Source organism: Xenopus laevis, chromosome 1L (genome assembly GCF_017654675.1).
Source record: "Xenopus laevis strain J_2021 chromosome 1L, Xenopus_laevis_v10.1, whole genome shotgun sequence".
NCBI classification, from domain to species: domain Eukaryota; kingdom Metazoa; phylum Chordata; class Amphibia; order Anura; family Pipidae; genus Xenopus; species Xenopus laevis.
This window is the reverse complement of record NC_054371.1, coordinates 150,920,577-150,946,437: the sequence shown is the minus strand read 5'-3', so window position 1 is coordinate 150,946,437 and position 25,861 is coordinate 150,920,577. Positions and strand designations below refer to the sequence as shown.

The window sequence follows — 25,861 nt, the reverse complement described above, 5'->3', positions numbered from 1 at the left end:
CTCTTGTAAAGTGCATAGGGTCCAAGGAGCAGAGGGGGAGGGAATGGTGTGAATTTTTAAGAGGCCCCTGCCTCTCCTTACATGGGAAACCTGCTTTTTTGTGTCTCTGTCAGCTCCGCACAATCTGTCCTGTGTCATTCAGGGGTTGTGTTACACACACTCCCCCCTCCTATAGGCAGAGACAATGTGCTCTAGGTAAATGGGAAGATAATTGATTTGGTATGGGGAGGGGAAAAGCTCACAATAGAATTGGACAATGGACACGTTCCTAATAAGGTAGAGAGCTAAGAGTATAAAAGAACAAAAGAGTGGCCAGTGAATACTATTACCAAAGCAGAGAGAAGAAGTTGCAGCTGGTGAGTTTACTGAGGAGTCTGTGAGGAGCATTCACACTTAACCTTGGGTTTATACTAGTCACAAAGGCTAACAATCTAGCAGTTCTGGGGCAAGTTGCTAATGTATTCTATTTAACCATTGATACTAAACCCCCTTGAATTCTGGACAAAAAATACTCCAGTGTTCCACTAAAACTAATACCCCGTTCACCAGTTGATTCTTCTGTTCCAGCTGCATGTGCAATTGTTTAGCTATATGGCCTTTCCTTTAAAAGCCAGAGCAACAACCCATATTGCTAAAATAGAGTCAAGTAGATATGGATGTGAGACTAAGCTAGTAGGTGCACGAATGAAGAAGTAGGGTCAAGTAACTCAGAGAGGCACAATCAAGTACATAGAGAGAACCAGAGGGAGGTTAGGATGAGAGTGATGAGTGATGCTGGCAGATGCAGGCAACCTGGCATACAGAGACAGGTGCCATTCTTTGTGCTCCATTCTAGAGACGCAATTCCTGGGAGCCATAGTGCTTTGTGTTTTTTGTGTTTGCACTTTGCACTTCGAAAAATAAGCCATCATGCCTTTGTCCTGCTGAACAATTAACTTTCTCCAAAGCTTCAGATTTTTTAGCAGATTTTTTCAGTTTTTGCATTCTTTTTTCTATATTAACAAGATTCCCAGCCCCACAGCACAATGCTACCATCACAATATGTTAATGAATCTTTGGCACTATTATATCCCCCAATAACCTGAACAACCCTTGGGATCTGCCTGGAAAAATGTGCCATATTCACTACTGAACAGTATATACATACCCCAAAGCACTTTATTGCTGAAGAGGGAGCCTCTACAAATGAGTAAAAAGCATCTTTTGTATGTATGTATGTATGTATGCTTTGGAATAAAATACACAGTGAACAAAAATGTCATTATAGGAATTGTTATGCATACAAATCAAAGAGTTTGTTAAGGGTCAGAATACATACTGCATAAATAAATGCAGTGAGGAAAGATTATTCTTTGCACAATCTTTCACCTTGCTGTCTAAGGAATATAAAGACAAAGCACGACTTATTTATAATGAGGATATGTTTCACTTTTCACTTCTTATTTCCCTTGACATAGTATATGACAAGCAAGGCAGTAATGTGTGCAAAGGAGTAAACAAGCATATAGACAAGATTCAACCCTGCACTGTTACCTTACCCTCATTCTTCTCGCTATATTAGTGCTTGTCTCCCTTTCATTGGGTTTTTTGCCAGTCCCATTACAAGAAAACTCTTCCAGTATGCAGGGAATCAACACAAAATCTTATGGAAAATTGAGACTACTCCCGTTAAGAGCTGCCTTCTTGCATGTGTCATTGGGTGTCACTGTAATGAGATGTTTGTGCGTTTCTATGCCGCAGAATGAGTTTTCATTTTGCATTGTATTGTGAGTTGTGTGCACATCTGAAGAGTTTACATTACAGTGCATATGTGTCAGAAAAAGCTTAATGGGATATTTCTCTTTCTGGTTTATTTTCTAGAGGGATGGTAGTATAATTGGGATTTCTGTTATAGAATGAGATATCACTATGGTATAGGTGTTGGTTCTCTAGTTTGACTATCTAATACGTAAATAATCACTGTAACTGGGGTTAGCATTCTGTAGCGGCTATAAATTGTAGCTCTGTGTACGAAATAACAGGGAGCATAGTTATAAGAGGATGCCTTGGTCTCCCTATAACTAGCATGTTTCATGGGAGGCAGGGATATGAAGACGGGATTGCTTGCAAAATGATTGTAAATGTTGCCTGTGTGCTAAAGCACTGATATTAAAAGAGGACTTTATCTTGCAATATTTGTCTTATTGTAGGGAAGTGTAAAAGGAAAATATAAATGTATCTTTATTATAGGGGTTTATTATAAGGGTGTCTTTGTAGCAATTTCAATTCTATACAACTGTGATGTATACATTAAAAAAAAAAGATCTGTGTAGTAAACAGACCTGAGATATGTTATCCCTGTATACCTGGGCAGTATATTGACATATATTATTAACTAGGAAAGGGTTGTGCAACCCAACATAGGTCTAGATGAAAGCTTATATTCTGTGCATTTGTTGAATTTACAGGCAGTTCAATGGCACACTCCACAAGCACAGCATCTAAAATATATCAATAGAATAGACTTTAGCTTTACTGTATTGTTATACAATGGTCTAATTCCAAAGTGCTGTCCTCTAGTTCTTATTATTAAACTAAGAAATCTCCAGTGGGATGCTGGAAGGTCTGCAGTTTAGCCATCCCTTTTGTCATAATACCTTTTCATAGGATTTTTATTAGCATAAATAAATCATACAACCTCAAAGCAAGTTGCTTTTCTTAAAACAGTGCAATTTCTGGAAGCTCATCTCTCCACTTATCCATCCACTCTCTCTATCTTGCACTCACTCCTATGCCCCCACCCTTTACTATTCCCTATTCTATAAATATCAGTTATCTACTGTCTGTCTCCGAAACACCATGCTGCTATCTCTTTTATCTCTGTGTCACTTTCCTCTCTTTTGGACCATGTCCAATCTCTGAATTTGTTGAGTATGCTGCTGGTTTTAGATATAGTTCAGTTATTGGTTGACATCTTTTAATGTCATAATGATGGTAGCTTTTGATTATAACAACTCACCAGAGTAAATAATGTATGATATTTTGTCTGTATAATTGGTTGGACTCTAATAACAGTATAATGGAAAGCATAAAGTGTTTGTGTAAATAGGGTTCCATTCTAATGGTGTATATGTGGGTGGCATATAAAACTGTATGCAGGTTTATTTATTTTGACTGTATAACAGAGCAGACATAAATGCATTTTAACGACTGTATGTCCATCCTGCTATCTCTCAGCTGGTCTCTGTATATTTTTTCCCTCTTATGGTAAAGCATCTTTCTTTGACTTTGCTGTTCAGTTAGTATTTAGCAAATGTGTGCTTCTCATTTGTGTTCCCCTTCATTGTAGGTTGCCTACAGACAACTCTCTTACATTCACTTCCTCTTATTAACTCCCAAATCCATTTCTTTCTATGCAGAATTTGTCTCTGGTCCTTTGCTGAACACAAGGTAAGGGAAACAGTTTATTGCACCTATTGCCAGTCACTCTTTTTGTCATATCCTAATTTCCAGTTCGATATCCTAATTTCCTACTATTGTACCCTGCAGGTTCCACAATGGGTGATGCCGCGATGGCAGACTTTGGGCCTGCAGCCCCCTTCCTCCGAAAATCAGACAAAGAACGTCTGGAGGCTCAGACCCGGATTTTTGACATCAAGACTGAGGTCTTTGTGCCTGACTCCACAAAAGAATATGTGAAAGCAAAAATTATCAGTCGTGAAGGGGGCAAAGCGACAGCTGAAACTGAGGATGGAAAGGTATTATTATTTATTATTTTATTATTATTATTATTATTAACATGTAATTTATATAGAAATGTATTACATTTCTAAGTGAAATGGTTAGTGCATGAGCATATCATGCCACAGAAAATATCAAGGAATTAGATGCACGCCTTCACAGTTGACTTATATACCACATGTCAAGACCACTCAACTAGATGCCCTGGGACCTGACACCCTCAGGATTATTAAAATTAAGTCTCCTTTCTTTAATCTAAGTGCCCTTGTGTTCACTGAAAGGAGCTACCACTAAAAAAAGCACCAAAGAGATTATTATATGTGTCTCATTTCATATTTATTCATAGTTATCTTCCACCCCCTTAAAGAGGTTGTTCACCTTTAAATCAACTTTTAGTATGAGACAATTTGCAATTGGTTTTCATTTTTTATTATTTGTAGTTTTTGAGTTATTAAGCTTTTTATTTAGCAGCTCTCCAGTTTGCAATGTCAGCAATCTGGTTGCTAGGGTCCAAATTACCCTGAAAACCATGCAATGATTCTAATAATAGCCTGGAATATGAACAGGAGAGGGACCCAATAGAAAGAGAAGTAATAAAAAGTAGCAATAACAATGAATTTGTAGCCTTACAGAGCATTTGTTTTTAGATGGGGTCAGTGACCCCCATTTGAAAGCTGGAAAGAGTCAGAAGAAGAAGGCAAATAACTTAAAAACAATTAAAAATAAATAAAGAAGACCAATAGAATTGTCCATTCTATAATAGTTAACTTGAATGTGAACCACCCCTTTAACCAGCGTAAAGAATCTGTCTTCATAATTGTGACCTTCCAGCTTAGTCATGTTTCTTAGGACTTTCTTTATTTCATTAGACCAAAACTGCACTGTATATTCTAGACATTCCCTCGTTTTCCTTTAAGCAGTATTGTGCAATTATACAATATGTGGTTGGTTGCAAAATTGAACAGCATTACCCTACAGGGGTCGCAATGCATATCCTTTAATAAGTTACCTTCAGCCAGAGTAGTGGTCTGTATATTGTACCTGAATTTTTATACTAATTCCTTGTCTCTCATTTGCTATCATCTGTTTTTGATTTCAGACAGTCACAGTGAAAGACGTTGATGTTCACCAGCAAAATCCTCCCAAGTTCGATAAGATTGAGGACATGGCGATGTTGACCTTTCTGCATGAGCCAGCCGTACTGTATAACCTCAAAGAGCGTTATGCAGCCTGGATGATCTACGTAAGTATCCAATCACATGTATGACCTATTTTTATGTGACTTTTTAAATTGCATGTCTGTTGAGCCACTACTTTCATAAGTATCTTATGAATAATAGTCAAGAGTATTTTTTGAATATCATCCAGTTTGTAAAACTTGCTTAATTTTACTCTTGTCCACTATGCATTATATATTAAAATCCCCTACTGGATATTCAAAATCTCACTGTTCTTCCAAATATGTGCCATGAATTCTGTTATTCATGTTCTCAATGCTTATAGACATATTCGGGTCTCTTCTGTGTGACTGTGAATCCCTACAAGTGGCTTCCTGTGTACAATTCAGAGGTTGTGAATGCTTACCGTGGGAAGAAAAGAAGTGAAGCCCCCCCACACATCTTCTCCATCTCTGATAATGCATATCAGTACATGCTGACGGGTCAGTATCTTTGTGTATAGACAAATAAACTTTGCATCCTGAGTGGTTTAGCACCCCATAGAAATCAGATATTTGTCTTCATTGTTCTTGCAGTACTAGACAATTGAGGTCTAGGTACAGTATTGCTATAAACTGTAATAGGGCTAAAGATTTTCAGAGCTTACTCCTGCAGTAAGAGTAGGAATTAATGTGTATTTTATGTTTCATTGTTTCTCTAGCTCTTATGAATATACTAGTGACTCTCTAGGCTCTGCCTTGCACAACAATTTTGTTCTTATTCTATAAACATCCATATCTCTCTATAGGGATGCACCGAATCCACTACTTTGTAATTTGACCAAACCACAAATCTTTCAGCTGACTACAGAACCAAATCTGAACCCTAATTTTCATATGCAAGGAAGAAAAAAATGCAATTTCCTTGTTTGTGTGATGAAAAGTCACATCATTTTAAGCAATATAATTTGGTTTCTCAGGCATTTGGAATCCTGCTGAAAAAGGCAGAATCCTATCCAAATACTGAACTGATTTTTGAATTTGGTACCTTCCAACTTATTACTCCTGTGGAATGTCCCTGATGTATTCAGGGGTATGGCCAGGTCATAGGGACCAAACATTTGAAAAGCCAAGTTAGATAACTGCACAAATCAACACATTCATTTTAATGTTTAATGTCCCTTTCCCATATTATTCTTCTATATATGGCACTGTGTGGATTGTGACATTGCTGTTGACTAAACCTTTCTGGTTTGGTCTTGCAGATCGTGAGAATCAGTCCATTCTTATCACGTAAGTTGACTTTCTTCCAACTGTTTGTTTAGCCTTTACTCCTCTTGCTACTCCTTATTAAAACATTCTATTTGAATCTTTTATTTCTACCTTAGTGGAGAATCTGGTGCTGGGAAGACTGTGAACACAAAGCGTGTCATCCAGTACTTTGCAAGTATTGCATCTGTTGGAGGCAAAAAAGATCAAGCAAATTCCAATAAGGTGAGTGGAGCACTGAAGAAACTAAAGTTTGAACATCAATAAACAGTAAAATAAGCTGGTATAATGAGAGAGAAGTGAATATAGAAGCTATAGCAAAGATACAGTTTTAGGTATTAGAGGCAGGGCATGGCTGCATGAAAGAAAAGAAAATATTTCCCACTAAAACAGCATTTTGGGGGGCTTTTTTTTGTTTAAAGCTACACTTGGGAGGCAGCCACTCAGTGTTTTACCCAGTATATCATCACTGATGTTACAAAGGAAGGTCAGTGAGTTTATACAGTGCTAATGCTATTCACTGTGTTTCATTCTAGGGAACTCTGGAAGATCAAATCATCCAGGCCAACCCTGCTTTGGAGGCTTTTGGTAATGCCAAGACCCTCAGGAATGACAACTCTTCACGTTTTGTAAGTTCAAACATCTGCGCCTATTGCCATCTATCCTTTTAAGAACTGCACAAAATCCTAAATTGCATGTTAAAATTGAAAAACCATAAACATTGTAACATTTCTGAACAAAAACTGTTGTTTTTGGCTGTCTAGAGCTTTAAAGTTTCATGACATCAGGGGATCAGCTTTGAATTGGCTAAATCGAAATCCTTTGGATTTGTCCACTATGTTTTACATATTAAAACCTCATACGGGATATCGAAATTCTTACTGTTCTGCCAGATATGTACCATGAATTCTGTTACTTCTCATCATCCTAAAAATCTGGCAGTTCCACTTGATTATCCGTCTAGCAAAAGTCTTGTGTTTTAGGGGCACATTTACAAAGCTCGAGTGAAGGATTCGAATTAAAAAAACTTCGAAAGTGTTTTTTTGGCTACTTCGACCATCGAATGGGCTACTTCGACCTTCGACTACTACTTCGACTTCGAATCGAACGATTCGAACTAAAAATCGTTCGACTATTCGACCATTCGATAATCGAAGTACTGTCTCTTTAAGAAAAACTTCGACCCCCTAGTTCGGCAGCTAAAAGCTACCGAACTCAATGTTAGCCTATGGGGAAGGTCCCCATAGGCTTGCCTGCGTTTTTTTGATCGAAGGAATATCCTTCGATCGATGGATTAAAATCCTTCGAATCGTTCGATTCGAAGGATTTAATCGTTCGATCGAACGAATATTCCTTCGATCGTTCAATCGCAGGATTTGCGCTAAATCGTTCGACTTCGATATTCGAAGTCGAACGATTGTAGTTCCTGGTCGAATATCGAGGGTTAATTAACCCTCGATATTCGACCCTTAGTAAATCTGCCCCTTAAAGTTACATGAGTTTAGGGTTTACATCTTTAATTTGTAAAAGCACTTCAGATCTGGATAAATGTATATCCTACTAAAAAATAATCCTGGATTTGGTACATCCCTAAGGGAAATCATTTATCCATTATCGTTGGATTTCTATGTGCTGAAATTCTGTTACTTAATGTGCAATAACTCTAAATTCATTTGTATCTCTTTATCTAAAAATAGAATTTCTTGCTTAATCTGTTTCCTGTTTTACAATTCCATAAATCTTTCAGTCTCCCCTTGTTCATATACTGTTGGTGTGTTCTCTTTATCCTTTCCTTTCTTTAATATCTATCTTTCTGTCAAATTCCTTTCTCTCTCTCTATCCACTGCTCAGGGTAAATTTATCAGAATTCACTTTGGTGCCTCTGGGAAGTTGGCATCTGCTGATATAGAAACCTGTGAGTAAAGTAACTTTCTTCTTCTTTCCACACCTGCTGCTCTTTCTGTCTCTCCTCCAATAACTTATTAGGTTCTCTATCTATTTGCAGATCTCCTGGAGAAATCTCGAGTTATCTTCCAGCTGAAGTCCGAGAGAAATTATCACATCTTCTATCAGATTCTGTCCAACAAAAAGCCAGAGCTTTTGGGTACATTTTTTGAAAGCCAATAGTTAATATTATGGATATTTTGCTTCAGTACAACTAAAACAATAGAGTGATAAGAAATGCCTTTTGTAATTTGTTAAAATGCATATGTAGCTTGTTGTCATGAGAACTATTTAGCTTAGACTACATAGCAATAAAGATTGTTGCCCAGGGAATCAAAAGACTCATAATACTAAAATGCTGTCATATAAGAATTAAGCTTCTTGAACATGGTGCTTCTGAATCCTGAAAATACATATAAGAAGCATCTGTCAGACTATTAATGTCCCTATGTTACAAAACCTTTAAGGCATTAAGTTCTGTAATTGACTCACTCTCTATCTATGTGCTGTGCAGTTTAAATAAGCACACTAGGAAGATATACTACACACAGGATGTCCAACTCAGGTTTTGATAGGTAGTCATTTATTGTATTTGTTAGACTGATATATATGTTATCCTTGTTTCTTTCCTTGCAGACATGATGCTAGTCACCAACAATCCATATGACTATTCTTACATCTCCCAAGGAGAAGTAACAGTAGCCTCCATTGATGATTCTGATGAGCTGATGGCAACAGATGTAAGACAATTAAATCTCCTTACAAGAAATAAATAGAAATATACAAACATCTTGCTTTATCATAGGAATATATAACAGTGTGAACATTTATACTTTATGCTGCCTATTAAGAGCCTATTTTTAAATAATTTAAAAGTAAAACAGGAATCTAGACATTTGATGGGTTTTGTGAGAGTATTGTTTATTGTTAATTGACATGTATTTAAAAGCACCAACATATTCAATACAGAATATATTTAATACATGGGTGTATACATCACACATACAGATTACATACAAATAATGCGCAATACAGATGGGCCTTGCTCACTAATGCCTGCAATCCAGAAATATCTAATTATAGAAAAGAAAAATGTTTTTTAGAAATGGGCACTATTTTGAAATAATATAATACCTGAGACATGCAAGTGCGTTATACCATTTCAATGGCTTTGTGTAATGTTTTACACATGGGGAAATATACAAGTAATGACAAAAGCTAAAAAGCTAAAAATATTTTTATAAACAGTCAAAACTTATAAAATCTGATTTTCTTATTTAAATCATTTATAAATAGGGCCCATAAGATCCTAAAGGGGAAATATCACAAAAACAAAGGTATATAATCTTAAAGGGATATTATTGTCATAATAAATACATTTAAAATAAGACACTTAGGGGCCCATTCACTAAGTTCGAGTGAAGGAATAGAGGAAAAATAGTTCGAATTTCGAATGTTTTTTTTGGCTACTTCGACCATCGAATTGGCTACTTCGACCTTCGACTTCGAATCGAACGATTCAAACTAAAAACCGTTTGACTATTCGATAATCTAAGTACTGTCTCTTTAAAAATGTCTTCGACCCCCTAGTTCGCCACCTAAAACCTACCGAGGTCAATGTTAGCCTATGGGGAAGGTCCCCATAGGCTTGCTAACAATTTTCTGATCGAAGGATAATCCTTCGATCGATGGATTAAAATCCTTCGAATCTTCGATTCGAAGGATTTATCGTTCGATCAAACGATTATTCGTTATTCAAACGATCGAACGAATTGCGCAAAATCCTTCGACTTCGATATTCGAAGTCGAGGGATTTTAATTCGGCAGTCGAATATCGAGGGTTAATTAACCCTCGATATTCGACCCTTGATACATCTGCCCCTTAAATAAAACGGCTAATTCATTATGTAGCATTTCTTAAATAATCACTCTCTCTGTTTCCACAACTTTTCTTGCTACATACAGGAGTCAGTTTTTATAATAGACAGTTAGAGGTATACTCCAGCACAAAGGCTGCATGTAGAGAGACACTTTGCTGATTGGGTGGGTAGTGAAGAGTAACTTGGTTATTTCAGAATGTTTAACTTATCATATTTACAAAATGTCTTATTTTCACAAGATGAAGCTTGTAGTAAATGTTTGTTTTCATGATAGTTCCACTATTTTAGTAGAAAATACATGAAAAATACATCTTATTTTGCACCCTCACCCCACACCTACATTTATCTGTCTGTGGTTTGCATTAATGTCCCTATTGTCTTGATGCCTTCAGAGTGCATTTGATGTGCTGGGCTTCACTGCTGAGGAAAAAGTTGGAGTGTACAAACTGACCGGAGCCATTATGCATTCTGGAAACATGAGGTTCAAGCAGAAGCAGCGTGAGGAGCAAGCTGAACCCGATGGGACAGAAGGTAAGATAAAATGCCCTTTTCAAATATAATTAAAATATTTATTTTATACATATATATCATATAACACAGAAAGCATTGCTGCTTGAGAATAACCTAAAAATGTTAGGAGAATATGAAACCAATATAAACATAATATTTATCCTTTATTTATTTTTCTATAATTACAAAGTTTTGTATAATTGTGTACTGCATTTTGAGTGACACCATACTGGATGTGGGAGCACTTGCTCCTCCTGCTGACCTGTCTCTGGCCTGCCACTGATATCACCAATTGCAACAAGCAGATGCAGTAGCCATCTTGGATTTAGGGCAAATTGCCACAACTACGGGTAATAGCCCTGGTGCAAATTTGCACATTGCTAATAAATTAAGTCTCAGGAGTCTACATGCAATACACTGAAAGGGTTTATAACAAATGCCTTCTTTGACACAATGACCTTCCTCTCAAATAGTCTTATTGAATATCTAACATATTTCACTACAGGATTAATTCTATATCTTTATCACTGTATTTTTCTCAGAGGCTGATAAAGCTGCCTATTTAATGGCACTTAACTCTGCTGACTTGCTAAAAGGCTTGTGCCACCCACGTGTCAAGGTGGGAAATGAGTACGTGACTAAGGGACAGAGTGTCCAGCAGGTTAGTATTGTGTGATATGCCACACCTTCATTTACTCTTATCCTTCTGTTTTACTTATTTGTATTCCATATACTGCTTATTGTAGTTTCTGTTGGACCTATTGCTTTTGCCATTTCCATGAGTTCCTTTGCTTTTTCTATATCTAGTTTGTAAGTCCACAGTCTTGTTGATTTTTGCATTCTTGTGTGTTTTAGGTCTATTACTCTATTGGTGCTCTGGCCAAGTCAGTGTATGAGAAAATGTTCTTGTGGATGGTGGTGAGAATCAACTCCACCCTAGAGACCAAGCAGCCCAGACAATACTTCATAGGAGTGCTGGATATTGCAGGCTTCGAGATCTTTGATGTAAGCCAGAATGGCGCCATTGGGTTCACAATAAAAGGGACAGATTACATGATTTCACTTGTAAACTGGAATTTTAAAAAATCCTATTTTTAGTTTAAGGTGCAAATTTATTAAGGGTCGAAATGAAAATTCAAATTTTTCTTTTTTGGTCAAATCTCTCAAATTTAAATTGTTAATTATCCAAACTAGATTTGATTTTTAATTTGAGTTAGAATTTCAAGATTTATCATACTCTGGTCCTTTAAGAACTATTCGCCACCTAAAACCTGCCGAATTACTGTATACGTCAATGGGAGAGGTCCAGGAGAAAATCTCGAACTCGAATCGAGTTTTTCTAATTTGCATCAAATTCAAATTGAGTTTTTCTAATTCAAATTGAATTTGATTAGAGTTTTCGGGTAGATTCAATCTGTCAGAGCTGAGAAAATCTATTTTATTAATAAATTTCAATTGTTCGAATTTCGAATTTATAGGGGTTTTTTAAAAACTCACATGAATTCGAAGTTCGACCTTTGATAATTGTGACTCCCTGTGTTGATTTTAAAATATAGTATAAAATGCAATGTAACTTCTCGCTGAATATAAACAATTCTCTTGGTACCCTTTGCCTTAAAAATATCTTTTTTACCTTTCTTGATTTCAATTCTTTGCTGATCCCGTTCAGTTTAACAGCTTTGAGCAGCTCTGCATTAACTTCACAAATGAGAAACTGCAGCAGTTCTTCAATCACCACATGTTCGTGCTGGAACAGGAAGAGTACAAGAAAGAAGGAATTGAATGGGAGTTTATAGACTTTGGTATGGACTTGCAGGCCTGCATCGATCTTATAGAGAAGGTAGGTTTCCAGTATGAGCTGCAAATGTAAACTATCTTTCATATGCAATCAGATATGCAGTCAAATATTGTCAAACTATCTTGACTCCTATCCCTTTTTATTCTAGTATTGCTTGCATTTAACACTAGTGTTTATATTTAATGCTCTTACGTTTAGGATATAGCATTTTGGGTATAGGTTTAAAGGTTTTATGTATATGATCTATATCTTACATGTTAAATTATGCAGTTCTGACACCTTGCTTCATTTACAGCCTATGGGCATCATGTCCATCTTGGAAGAGGAGTGCATGTTTCCCAAAGCGAGTGATGTGACCTTCAAGGCTAAACTATATGACAATCATCTGGGCAAGTCAAACAACTTCCAAAAGCCCAGAAACATCAAAGGAAAGCCTGAGGCCCACTTTGCTCTTGTGCATTATGCTGGCACAGTGGACTATAACATCCTTGGCTGGCTGGAAAAAAACAAGGATCCCCTGAATGAGACTGTTGTTGGGCTCTACCAGAAGTCCTCCCTCAAGCTCTTAGGAAATTTGTTTGCTAACTATACTGGTGCTGATTCAGGTAAAACATCCAGTTTTTCACATTAAACAAATAAAATAGATAGACAGCAAATATTATGCAGAAGAAGAGAAAAAAAACAAAACAAAAAATGGTACAGTCAACTAAATAGTATGTTATTGTCAAAAAGTATACCATATTAGAAAATTAACAAGAACTAACAAAAATGAACTAACTAACTAAGTCAGTGGATGCAAATATAATAAAAGAAAGAAAGAAAAAACCCATTAATAATCTGGAATGTCAGATAGATCTTTTACAGTTGAAGAAACCGCATAATATGATCACCAGTTTTAGAGTTGCATATTTCAAAATAAGGAGACCAAATCTGCCTAAAAAAATCTTTAGAATCACTTCCTTGAGATTTAATAATTAAGGCTTCTTGCCAGCAAAGCTGATTCATATAAGAAATGGTGTCCGATAATGAGGGGGGTTCCTTTTGTAGCCAAAAATTAAGTAAAGCTTTCCTGGAAGCAGCTAGAAAATAAGTAGTAAGTAATTCATTTTCATGTGAGATAGACATTGACTTAGAAGTTGAAGAAAGCATATTATTATCTAGATGCAGTAATGCAAAACCCGGAGACAATTTAAATTTTATCTTCAATCTTGCATTCAAAAAACTAGTGACTTCCTTCCAAAATAAATGAATCTTTGGACAGGACCATAAGTAATGGAAAAGTGAAACATTAGTCTCATCACATTTAGGGCAAAATTATGGGGGAGTATTAGAAATACTTTTAGAAAACATTTTCCCATAGCCTAAATGGATAAGCTTAAAATGCTGAACTCTCCAACTCTCTGCTAAAATTAATTTATTATAATTATAAATAGATTTCACCAAGTCTAAGGGAGATACTTGAGTTTGCAAAAAAGTAAAACATCCATAGATAGCATTGCAGTGAAGCTGTACTTGTCTGTTGAGAGATGTTGATAATTTCATCTGCCAATTTACTTCTAAAGATGCTGGTGGCAAAGGAAAAGGAGGAAAAAAGAAGGGTTCTTCTTTCCAGACAGTATCTGCTCTGCACAGGGTAAGGGGTTTATCCTACATATAAAATGTTCTTGCAATTACAGTGCACATTTTGATATTTGTTTCTCTGTGTGTCTTTGTATCTTTTTCACTTACTGAATACATCATTCCTACTGGGACATAGTAACTGTTGTTGCAGATGCATGGGGGCAGGAGTGAATCAGTTTTATATTCATTTTATTTAAAAGGAGTTATATAAACATATGCATTTTTGAGCAGTCTGACATAACACCTTAAAACATTTACTGCCATTACATAGTTTCACTGAATGCCTTTTCTTACAGGAGAATCTTAACAAGCTAATGACAAATCTGAGAACCACTCACCCACACTTTGTGCGCTGCATCATCCCCAATGAACGCAAATCTCCAGGTAAAATAATTATATTATAGATAGAAACCATTTGGTTGTCACAATTTAAAGAAATCTAAAATTCAGAAGGTTAGAACATGCCATCTATGGTTGTAAATAAAAAGTGTAATAAAAAGGCAAACCATGTCAACTTTTGAGTATTTAATAATATTCATCCCCATGTTGTTCTCATTCTCTTGTCAATTGCCTTTTCATGACTTCATTGCAGGAGAGATGGACAATCCTCTAGTGATGCACCAGTTGCGTTGTAATGGTGTGCTGGAAGGTATTAGAATCTGCAGAAAGGGATTTCCCAACCGTATCCTGTATGGAGATTTCAGGCAGAGGTACATTTTCCTTTATAAATCTTAAGATGCAACAAGGATAAAGCAGATCATTTAAATGGTGAGATGATATAACTTTTGGATGTGATTTTCTCTTAAGATACCGAATTCTGAACCCTGCAGCCATCCCTGAAGGGCAATTTATAGACAGCAGAAAGGGGTCAGAGAAGCTCCTGGGTTCACTTGACATTGATCATACCCAGTACAAATTTGGACATACCAAGGTAAACCAGTGGTTCTTTCAGTCAACTGTTGTGCATCACAACCCTCCTTAAATATAGGTAAACATTCTTTTTAACCCCCTTAAAGGTATTCTTCAAGGCTGGTTTACTGGGTTTACTGGAAGAAATGAGAGATGAGCGTCTTTCAAGGATTATTACTCGAATCCAGGCACAGTCTCGAGGACTGCTAATGAGAAGAGAGTTTAAGAAAATTGTGGAGCGCAGGTGAGTTTCATATGCAGGTTCCATTATTAGGGTTGGAACTAGGGGTAGGCAGAAAGGCACGTGCCTTGGGGCAAACAGAGTGGTGGCACTGGTGTGTACCTCTTATTCCTACCTACCCTATTTTCATCTCACCTGAAGTCTGGATTGCACTAGTCTGGATTTGGATTTTGTAAAATGTAATCTAACTATTTTTTACACCTCAAATAATCTAGCAACATTATTAAAATGTATTCTTTTATTCTCTGCAGAGATGCTCTTCTGGTTATCCAGTGGAACATCCGTGCTTTCATGGGTGTCAAAAACTGGCCATGGATGAAACTTTACTTCAAGATTAAACCTTTGCTGAAGACAGCGGAGACTGAAAAGGAGATGGCAAACATGAAGGAAGAGTTCCACAGGCTGAAGGAAGCCCTAGAGAAGTCTGAGACCAGACGTAAGGAACTAGAAGAGAAAATGGTGTCCTTGCTGCAGGAGAAGAATGATCTTCAGTTGCAAGTCCAGTCTGTGAGTCTTAATTGAATGAATATAAGAATGTTAGAATATAGAATACAAAATAAAACTTCATTAATTTAAAGAGGTATACAATTTAAAGTAGGGATGCACCGAATCCACTTTTTTGGATTCGGCCGAACCCCCGAATCCTTTGTGAAAGATTCGGCCGAATACCGAACCGAATCCGAACCCTAATTTGCATATGCAAATTAGGGGTGGTAAGGGGAAAACATTTTTTACTTCCTTGTTTTCTGACAAAAAGTCATGCAATTTCCCTCCCGCCCCTAATTTGCATATGCAAATTAGGAATCGGATGCGGTTCGGCTGGGCAGAAGGATTCGGCTGAATCCGAATCCTGCTGATAAAGGCCGAATCCTGGCCGAATCCCGAACCGAATCCTGGATTCAGTGCATCCCTAATTTAAAGAACAATTAATCAAATATGATCTAGTCTTTAATTGTTCTACCAGCTATCTGCTTTAGCCAGGCATTCATAATCAACTTTCATATAGGAACAAGACAACCTGAATGATGCAGAAGAGAGGTGTGAACAGCTCATCAAAAATAAAATCCAGCTGGAGGCAAAGCTAAAGGAGCAGACAGAGAGATTAGAGGATGAGGAGGAAATGAATGCAGAGCTCACAGCAAAAAAGAGGAAGCTGGAGGATGAGTGTTCTGAGTTAAAGAAAGATATTGATGACCTTGAGCTGACTTTGGCCAAAGTTGAAAAAGAGAAGCATGCAACAGAAAATAAGGTATGATTTTGTTTTTTACTATGAACTTTCTGCATCAGATTACCATCAGACCACCATCAGACCACATCTCTTGTCCCATCTTACAAGCATAGTTGTTCTTTAATAGGTCAAAAATCTAACTGAAGAGATGGCCGGTTTAGATGACATTATTGCTAAACTGACCAAGGAGAAGAAAGCCCTCCAGGAAGCCCACCAGCAAACACTTGATGACCTACAAGCTGAGGAAGACAAAGTCAATACCTTAACTAAAGCCAAATCCAAACTTGAGCAACAAGTGGATGATGTAAGTAATAATAGAAGTGTGTGTTTTTTTGTGATTTGATATTTCCCTTAAAGGCATCTAATCACTATGCCTTTACAGTTAGAAGGTTCCTTGGAACAAGAAAAGAAACTTAGAATGGATATGGAGAGAGCCAAGAGAAAGCTAGAAGGTGATCTCAAACTAACACAAGAAAATGTTATGGATTTGGAGAATGACAAGCAGCAACTAGAAGAGAAGTCAAAAAAGTGAGTGTGCGTGTGTGGAATTATAAGATGAATATTTGAGACAAATAGTAAGAAAATAATTTATGTATTTGAAAGACTTTGAAATAAGGATCAGATCTTTTTCTGTAGAACTTCTAATTAGCATGGTAATTTGCTTTGATTGTGCTTGCAAGAACAGGAAATTCAATGTGACTTTACTTTCAGTTTCTGCCCTATTTAAACCCAAGATATTTCTAAAGGCAAAAAGTATTTTTACCACAAACCTAGTTCATAGAACTATTGTTGAAAAAGAGGGTATACTGACCCTTCAAAAAAAATTTATTCTGCAGGAAAGAGTTTGAGATTAGCCAGCTGAACAGTAAGATTGAGGATGAACAGATCATGGGTATGCAACTACAGAAGAAGCTGAAAGAGCACCAGGTAAATTTTTTTTTAATACAACCTCCTATTTTAAACAAATGCTTATCGTATTACCACTTATACACCATATGTTACTATAATTATATCAGTAATATCTCCCTGTCAATAATTTCATACTAATCCCTTTCTCTCTCAAGGCCCGCATTGAAGAGTTAGAAGAAGAACTAGAAGCAGAAAGAACAGCTCGAGCCAAAGTGGAAAAACTTCGCTCTGATCTGTCTCGAGAACTTGAAGAAATCAGTGAGCGGTTGGAGGAAGCTGGAGGAGCCACCTCAGTGCAGATGGAGTTAAACAAGAAGAGGGAGGCAGAGTTCCTCAAACTTAGAAGAGATCTTGAGGAGTCCACATTGCAATCTGAGGCTACTGCAGCCACACTAAGAAAGAAGCATGCAGACTCTGTGGCAGAACTGAGCGAGCAAATTGACAATTTGCAGAGGGTTAAGCAGAAACTTGAGAAAGAGAAGAGTGAGTTCAAACTGGAACTGGATGATGTGGCAGCTAACATGGAACAAGTTGTTAAATCCAAGGTGAGATTTATTTAAACTAAAATGTTAATCCCTCTCTCCACTGTAACTTACTTTGCCTTCTAAAAAGTTTTCTTGCATGGTTTCTTTCTGTATGCATTTCTGGTCATGTCTTCTTCCTTTCTGCCCTTGTTACCAGTGTTTGTGATCTTAATATCTTTCTTACATTTCCACTAATATAATTTTTTGTGCTTGATTTGCAGGCAAACCTTGAGAAGATGTGTCGCACATTAGAAGATCAGATGAATGAAAATCGCACCAAGTTTGAAGAGTCTCAGAGGACTCTTAATGACCTATCTTCCCAGAAGGCAAAGCTGCAAACAGAGAATGGGGAGTTGACCCGAAGACTGGATGAGAAGGAGGCACTAGTATCGCAGATGACACGTGGCAAACAAACTTTCTCCCAGCAGTTAGAAGACCTAAAGCGACAGCTAGAAGAGGAAAGCAAGGTAACATCAAAATAAAATAAAAATAGATCTATTTATAAATGTATTTTATACATTATCTAATAGTGATGCCCAAGTTGGTGGTATAAAGTTAAAATGATGTCATGAAGATGATCGGGCACTAAACCAGTTTCTATATTATACCTAAAAAAAAAGGTTCTATAAAAGGCTGGGTATCAAGCTGTTATTGCAAACTAATGTTTTGTTATTTTCCCGTTTGCATTTTTGCTAGGCTAAAAATGCTTTGGCTCATGGACTGCAATCAGCCCGCCATGACTGTGATCTTTTGAGGGAACAGTATGAAGAAGAGCAAGAAGCCAAGGCAGAGTTGCAAAGAGTACTGTCCAAGGCCAATGCAGAGGTAGCTCAATGGAGGACCAAGTATGAGACTGACGCTATCCAAAGAACAGAGGAGCTAGAAGAGGCCAAGTGAGCAATATTGCATGGATGGCTTTCTTTTAACTCATCGCTGCTTCTTTATTTACCAGTTTGTTTAGAAGCTTTTTTACCTCCCTGCCACATATTCTTTTTGTACCCCATCAAGTAATTCCTGTCTATGTCCTGCTTTGCTTTGGTGATCACTCCCTAGCCTAACATTTTCCTGCTCAGGTGCCCTATGCAAACCCTACATGTACAACTCCTTTCAACAGGCAAGCTTTTTGCTTGGATTATGTTTCCTGTTATTGTATAAGACGAGCATAAAGCTTGTTTGTTAGAAGGCTGCGCTTCGCCCTATGCTGCTGAGGTGGGAGACTACATTTGAAGAAACATAAGCAATAGGCATAATCTTTTAACAAGCTTTTTGTGTTGTTGTCAATTTGATGTTTAGTTTTAGTTTGTTGTTCCTTAAGAATCTGGTTTCCCTGACCACTCTTAATCTCCCCTTAACCCCAACAGAAAGAAGTTGGCTCAAAGACTGCAGGAGGCAGAGGAGGCAGTAGAGGCTGTAAATGCCAAATGCTCATCCTTGGAAAAGACCAAACACCGCTTGCAAAATGAAATTGAGGATCTAATGGTGGACCTAGAGAGGTCAAATGCTGCTGCTGCTGCTCTAGACAAGAAACAGAGGAATTTTGACAAGGTGAAAAAAGTGTTTATTGAAGGTAGTAATAATAAGAGATAGCGAGAGAGTCAGAACTACATTTCTACTATTTGTCTATGCACCTTACAGATTCTTTCTGAATGGAAGCAAAAGTTCGAAGAGTCACAGACAGAGTTGGAGTCCTCACAAAAAGATGCTCGTTCCCTGAGCACCGAGCTCTTCAAGCTGAAGAATGCCTATGAAGAGTCTCTTGAACACCTGGAGACATTTAAAAGGGAAAACAAAAACTTACAAGGTGAGAGGAAAAATCTTAACAGTAGGTAACCAACCCTTGCCATCACAGTGTTTGTGAATAGCACAAGCAAATTATTCACTAAATAGGTAATTCTGATAGATCCACCTGTTCTACACTGTGATCAACCAGTGACTATCATGAGCAAATGCCATGTAAATGGTCACTAGTTAAGGAGTGACTGTGCTTTGTTCAGTAGTACACTTAAAACATTGCATCTCGTTTAATAAGAGCAGTCCCACAATGCAGCATGTTTTCATCATTGTATTCCTCGCATAATTTTGCATCTGCCACTAGATGTACGACTTAATACATAATTAATGTTATGGTTGCAAATATATGCGTGTCATGCAGACATGTCCTGAGCCTTCACTTACATGCCCTCCATTTGCAGGCAATTTAGTAGTTGCAAAATAATAGCACACAAAGGGTACCCTTTAGCTTTGTTCAATGGCAAGTGGTAAATACATAGGCCTTTTTCTATATTAATGCACACTGTGTCTTGTACCCAAATCCGAATTAATAGGTGCAAAGACATACCCACACTAGGCAACTAATGGGATTTTTTATTCACAGAGGAAATATCAGACCTGACAGAGCAGCTAGGAGAGGGTGGGAAGAGTATCCATGAGTTAGAGAAGGTTCGCAAGCAGCTGGAGCAAGAGAAAATGGAGTTACAGACTGCACTGGAAGAAGCTGAGGTGAGGAAATTTTATGTTAGGAAATTTCTGTTAGCTAAATACTGCAATACATATTTGTTTCAGAAGATTCATATGTTACATACATAACATATAAAACACATTGATATGCAGGGCCGGATTTACATAGTGGGCGCCCCTAGGCCCACTGCCGTTTGTCGCCCCTGTCCCTTCCCCTTTTTTCGTGCAAATTTTCATCATCTGCACCAATGGGGGTGTGGTTGGGCAGCATGCCACTCCCCTAAAATCCTGCCACCCTAGGCCTGGGCCTAGGTGGCCTTTCCACAAATCCGGGCCTGTTGATATGAAATGATAAAATTATTTATAGGGTTATTTGCATGAATGTATACCCATCCCTAGAATAAATGTAAGGCCATGATCATTTTTCTGCTTTTTTATAGGCATCGCTAGAGCATGAAGAGGGCAAGATTCTACGTGCCCAGCTTGATTTCAATCAGCTAAAGTCAGAGATTGATCGCAAATTAGCAGAGAAAGATGAAGAAATGGACCAAGTAAAGAGAAACAATCAGCGCTTGGTGGATGCACTTCAAACCCAGTTAGAGGCTGAGATCAGGAGCCGTAACGAGGCCCTAAGAGTAAAAAAGAAGATGGAAGGGGATCTTAATGAGATGGAGATTCAGCTAAGCCAGGCCAACCGCTCAGCAGCTGAGGCTCACAAACATCTGAAGGCAGCACATGGAAGTCTCAAGGTAAGAAGCTTGTGCTGGGGCTATAGGTGTACATATTTATTATAAAGGTACCTCCAAGATGATCTAATTGGAAGAAAGGAATTATAACATGAGTTCTAACTAGAATTATTTGCCAATATTAATTGTCCTATATATGCCATTTCCAGGACACCCAGATACAGCTTGATGATACTATAAGAGCCAATGATGATCTCAAAGAAAACTCTGCTATTGTGGAGAGAAGGAACATGTTGCTTCAAGCTGAGCTGGAGGAACTGCGGTCTATTTTAGAACAGACAGAGAGATCACGCAAACTTGCAGAACAAGAGCTGATTGAAACCAGTGAGAGAGTCCAACTCCTTCACTCCCAGGTAAGGAGTGATCTGACGTCCTTGCTGTACTTCAGTTTTAATATTCTTTGTTTTATTGTATTATTAATTACAGTATCAACTCTCATTTTTATTTTTACATTTACCTTCACTGATTTTTATTTGTCATGTATCCTCCCATTATATAAATTGCTCAATAGAGTTTTTCTATACAAAGGTTATCAGTCATTTATAATGCGCCCGTAAATTACACAGCATTTTACAATAGCATTATAAGAAACGGTAGTTAAATTAACACACAAGGATAACATCATGAAATAACAGGCTTACAATGCCATATCATTATCTCACAAAACTTAGGGATTCTGTCATAGGATCAGTTAACAGCGCTGCTCGAGCAGACTTCTGCACTGAAATCCTTTTTTTAAACAGATTTTTTTATATTTAATTTTGAAATCTGACATGGGGCTAGACATGTTGTCAGTTTTCCAGGTGCCCTCAGTCATGAGACTTCTGCTCTGATAAACTATAGTCACTCTTTACTGCTGCACTGCAAGTTGAAGTGATATCACCCCCTTCCCTACCCCCCAGTAGCCTAATAACAGAACAATGGAAAGGTAACCAGATAAGAGCTCCCTGACACAGGATAACAGCTCCCTGGTAGATATAAGTATAGCACTCAACAGTAAAAATCCAAGTCCCACTGTGACTCCTTCAGTTACATTGAGTAGGAGAAACAATAGCTTAACTGAAAGCAGTTCCATCATGAAGTGCTGGCTCTTTCTGAAAGCACATGACAAAATGACCAGAGATGCCTCCCTACACACCAATATTACAACTAAAAAAAATACACTTGTTGGTTCAGAAATAAAATGTTGTATAGTATGGTAGAGTGAATTATTTGCAGTGTAAACAGTGTAATTTAGAAATAAAAACTACACCATAATAATCATGACAAAATCCCTATTTGTGAGAATATATCTCTTAATGTACACTGACAATTGCGTATATCTGTTTTGTGTACAGTATAACAACACATACCTCTTTATGTCCTTTATATACTTATATTTCTGTATCTCCCAGAATACAAGTCTTATAAATCAAAAGAAGAAGACAGAGACAGATTTGGCCCAGCTGCAGACAGAAGTGGAAGAAGCTATTCAGGAATGTCGCAATGCAGAGGAGAAGGCTAAGAAGGCTATTACTGATGTATGCTATCTTTATGGATCTGAAATTTGAATTTCAACTACTTTTTTTGATTGGTATGGGTCTCACTTGTCTTTCTGAATCTCCAAAGGCTGCAATGATGGCAGAAGAGTTGAAGAAGGAGCAGGACACAAGTGCCCACCTGGAAAGGATGAAGAAGAACATGGAGCAGACTATCAAAGACCTCCAGCAACGACTTGATGAAGCTGAGCAGCTTGCCATGAAAGGTGGCAAGAAACAGCTACAGAAGCTGGAGGGCCGAGTCCGAGAACTAGACAATGAACTGGAATCTGAACAGAAGCGAAATGCTGAGTCTATTAAGAACATGAGAAAATATGAGAGGCGCATTAAGGAGCTAAGCTACCAGGTATGACAGAAATAGGGTGCTTCATACAAGTTGAAAATTTATATATTGGCCTATGGGGAACATCCAGGGTTCCCACCTTGTCTGGAAAAATGATGATCTTTCAATATTTTTATCTAGAGCTTTTCCAATTAATAACATTTACATCAAGCACAAGACCTGTATGATTATGAGGAGGTGGCAACCCTATACACACCAATGGTAGCCATGTCTGTAAAGACTGTGCCAGCAAATTACTTTTGCACTTCCCCCATTGCTGCTGCAAGCATAATCCAAATGCTGCTAATACTATGCTTATCCTATTATTACTTTACCATGGTTTAATCACCCAACCACTACTCACCATACTACACACAAAGAGATTATTATATTTATTATCTGTGTCAGGATATGCACAAATTGTATTATCAGACATCACAACTATGTGATAGTTACAGACTTAGATAACATACTAAAATATCTACCTGTATCCCCCATTCAGACTGAGGAAGACAAGAAGAATATGGCACGCCTGCAAGACCTTGTAGACAAGCTGCAGCTCAAAGTAAAGGCTTACAAGCGACAGGCAGAGGAAGCTGTAAGTGCTTTTATGAGCTACAAATCTTATTTCACATCTGATTTTTCTACTTAATTGTATTCTTGTTTTTGATTGTTCTTTTTCTTCTTTCCACAACTATTCAAGAACTATTCTAAAACTATTCAATTTGTTTTTCTGTCTTTTCTATGTATAGGAGGGACAAGCCAACGCAAACCTCTCCAAGTTCCGTAAAGTTCAGCACGAGCTGGATGAGGCTGAAGAAAGAGCAGATATTGCCGAGTCTCAGGTCAACAAGTTGAGAGCCAAAAGCCGGGATGTGGGAGGCAAGGTGAGTATAGAGGATTGGGGTTAAAATATTTGGTGCTCATGAGAAGGAGATGTATCTAGAGCTGAAACCCAATAAATATGAAAATTATTTCACTCATTTCCTGAATTCCAACTATAAACCTAAAAAACGCTTGATGCTGCTAGAAACTTGATCTTTGTAATAAAGTTCTGGCATGTTTTTTTTGATTTTTTTTTTTACCTATGTATCCATTTTTTTTTTTTCTTTATACTGTATTTGTAAAAGCGTTCACAGCCATCTGTTCAGCAGGTATAATTAAGGTAGTTTGATTCAGGTATCATATCTAAACAGAGTGCATGACTGCAGGTATGTCGTATATCAAGGGGGTTATTTATCAAAGTCTGAAGTTATCTCAATATTTTCTGCTAAAAACTCCGATCAAATCCGCTCTAGTATTTTCCTCTTATTTATTATTACATTTTCCCGAAAATTTGCTTTGCGGGAAAAAAATCTGATTTTCACGTTTTTTTTTCGGATTTTTCATCAGATTTTCATGATTTTTTTGAATTCTTAACCAGAAAACTTTGATCTTTGCCCGAAAACTTCGGGGTATTGCACGAAACCCAGCGCACATCAAAAAAATCACTGAGACTTCTCCTATTGACTTATATGCAACCTCGACAGGTCTGAGATGCTGGATTTTCTGATTCGGACTTTTCCATTCTCAGGGTTTAATAAATTCCAAAAAATTCGTGAAGTCCAATTTTATTTTTAAAAAAAATTAAGAATTTTTCGTGAATTTATTAAATAACCCCTCAAATGATACTTTTTAAGATAAACTTAATAACTTTAATATTTGTTTCTCCAATATTGTCACTTGTTGAAACATTTTGTGTCAAGTATTTTATCCCACTGATATTTGATTTGATTTTAGCTATGATTGGATCAGCTCTGCACATTTTTGGATTATTTATGTTGATGGCTCTTGTTCCATTGTGGATATGACTAATGGTTTGGGTTCCCCTCAATGTATTGCTCCCTTTAGTAATGCCGGAACTTTCTTTTCTACAGCAGAAACTCAGTGAGGAAGAGTAGAAATCATGGAACCACAGAAGCACCACATGAATGCCTAAATTGTATATAACCTGTTAACCAGCATGAAATAAAATGTGACCATTAAATTCAGCACAATCAATGCTTGTCATGTCTTCATTCAATGTAATGTCCCCTTACAGGGCTGCATGTCTGGTGTCATACAAATATCCACATGCATTTTCCATGAAATTATTATCCTGTGGAGTTGTCACCTCTGTATTTTTGATCTTTTGTATTACAGATGCTCTGAAAATCAGTTATTTAAGTCCTGCAATTATGAAAACAATGAAGTTCAGATAGGATCTTGGACCACTATGGTTTTGGTTTTAATGTTCTTTTCCACTTACAGCAATGGAACTCTGCAAAATAATTCCTGTAGTACCGGGATATAAATACAAAAATGACCTCCATTTTATGCAATAACTTCATTTATGACCTTTATTAAACAGACCCCTTGAAAGCTGCAAACAGGGAAGGTGACAGTTTGTTAGGCACACCCTCTCCACATTGATCAAAGTCCCACATTTTAAGTTCAGAATATCATGGCTCCATTTTTTATCCCTTGCTCCTCCAAGAGCAGATACATGAGCAATACATCTTCATAGAATGATCAGCACATTTTTAAAAGAGGCACCAGTGAAATAAGTTAGTAATTTTGTTCACTGGGAGGTGCCAAACAATAAAAAAACTATTATGAGTTGCTGCACAGTTTTTGGCATTGCCTTGTTTGATATTGTGTGTGTGCTCGAAATTATATATTACCCACAGCAAATTATGAAAGGGACAGCTAGCTTTTATACAGGCATTGTAGATTTCACGTTCTAAAGCACTTAAAGGGTTACGGTTAGGGTGGTTGTCTGTACCATTAGGCATGACAATATCTGCTACAGGAACAGGAGTATAGAGGGCCTCAGGAACTTGATGCATGTGCAATTTCTGTATCCATAATCCTTTTGCAGGCCTACCTTTTCCAGATAAAAAAAGTCATACTGCAGTTTTTCAGTACATATTAACTGAAAATAAACTACACTAGTGTATTTCCCACGAAAAGTACACCCCTCCAAAATAGTGTAGCCCTATTGAAGTAATACAGCACCTTGATAGATCTAGGTTATTTTTTGCCCCCTTGAGTCTACATTTTGCGTTATAT

At 37.3% G+C, this 25,861-nt stretch overlaps 1 protein-coding gene across 3 annotated transcripts; it reads left to right on the top strand.

Annotated features, from left to right (window-relative positions):
• The first annotated feature begins 285 nt into the window (after positions 1-285).
• Positions 286-24,811, top strand: myh6.L (myosin, heavy chain 6, cardiac muscle, alpha L homeolog). 3 transcript variants are annotated; one of them, XM_018259432.2, is made up of 39 exons: positions 286-356; positions 3,399-3,429; positions 3,529-3,737; positions 4,820-4,963; positions 5,224-5,380; positions 6,142-6,169; positions 6,265-6,370; positions 6,682-6,774; positions 7,997-8,060; positions 8,151-8,249; positions 8,726-8,829; positions 10,362-10,500; positions 11,022-11,140; positions 11,335-11,484; positions 12,149-12,319; positions 12,573-12,882; positions 13,840-13,910; positions 14,194-14,281; positions 14,490-14,607; positions 14,705-14,828; positions 14,914-15,050; positions 15,299-15,554; positions 16,054-16,296; positions 16,403-16,579; positions 16,658-16,803; positions 17,112-17,202; positions 17,340-17,729; positions 17,930-18,175; positions 18,405-18,601; positions 19,070-19,253; positions 19,344-19,509; positions 20,083-20,207; positions 20,606-20,914; positions 21,061-21,264; positions 22,306-22,431; positions 22,520-22,795; positions 23,274-23,369; positions 23,524-23,658; positions 24,691-24,811. In XM_018259432.2, exons 3-39 carry the CDS (start codon positions 3,537-3,539, stop codon positions 24,709-24,711), a joined length of 5,811 nt encoding a protein of 1,936 aa, XP_018114921.1. In that variant the 5' UTR covers positions 286-356; positions 3,399-3,429; positions 3,529-3,536; the 3' UTR covers positions 24,712-24,811. The 3 variants fall into 3 exon arrangements, with proteins under 3 accessions (XP_018114921.1, XP_018114913.1, XP_041420853.1); XM_018259424.2 differs by having other exon boundaries at positions 24,688-24,811; XM_041564919.1 differs by lacking the exons at positions 286-356; positions 3,399-3,429; positions 3,529-3,737; ... (3 more) ...; positions 6,265-6,370; positions 7,997-8,060 and having other exon boundaries at positions 6,756-6,774; positions 24,688-24,811.
• Positions 24,812-25,861: the final 1,050 nt, after the last annotated feature.

Bases quoted from the DNA above. Each gene is read 5' to 3' on its own strand.
- myh6.L (XM_018259424.2), top strand. From the start codon at position 3,537: ATGGGTGATGCCGCGATGGCAGACTTTGGGCCTGCAGCCCCCTTCCTC. The intron at 16,297-16,402 runs GTATGATTTTGT...GTTCTTTAATAG, and splicing joins AGCATGCAACAGAAAATAAG to GTCAAAAATCTAACTGAAGA. The intron at 22,432-22,519 runs GTATGCTATCTT...GAATCTCCAAAG, and splicing joins CTAAGAAGGCTATTACTGAT to GCTGCAATGATGGCAGAAGA.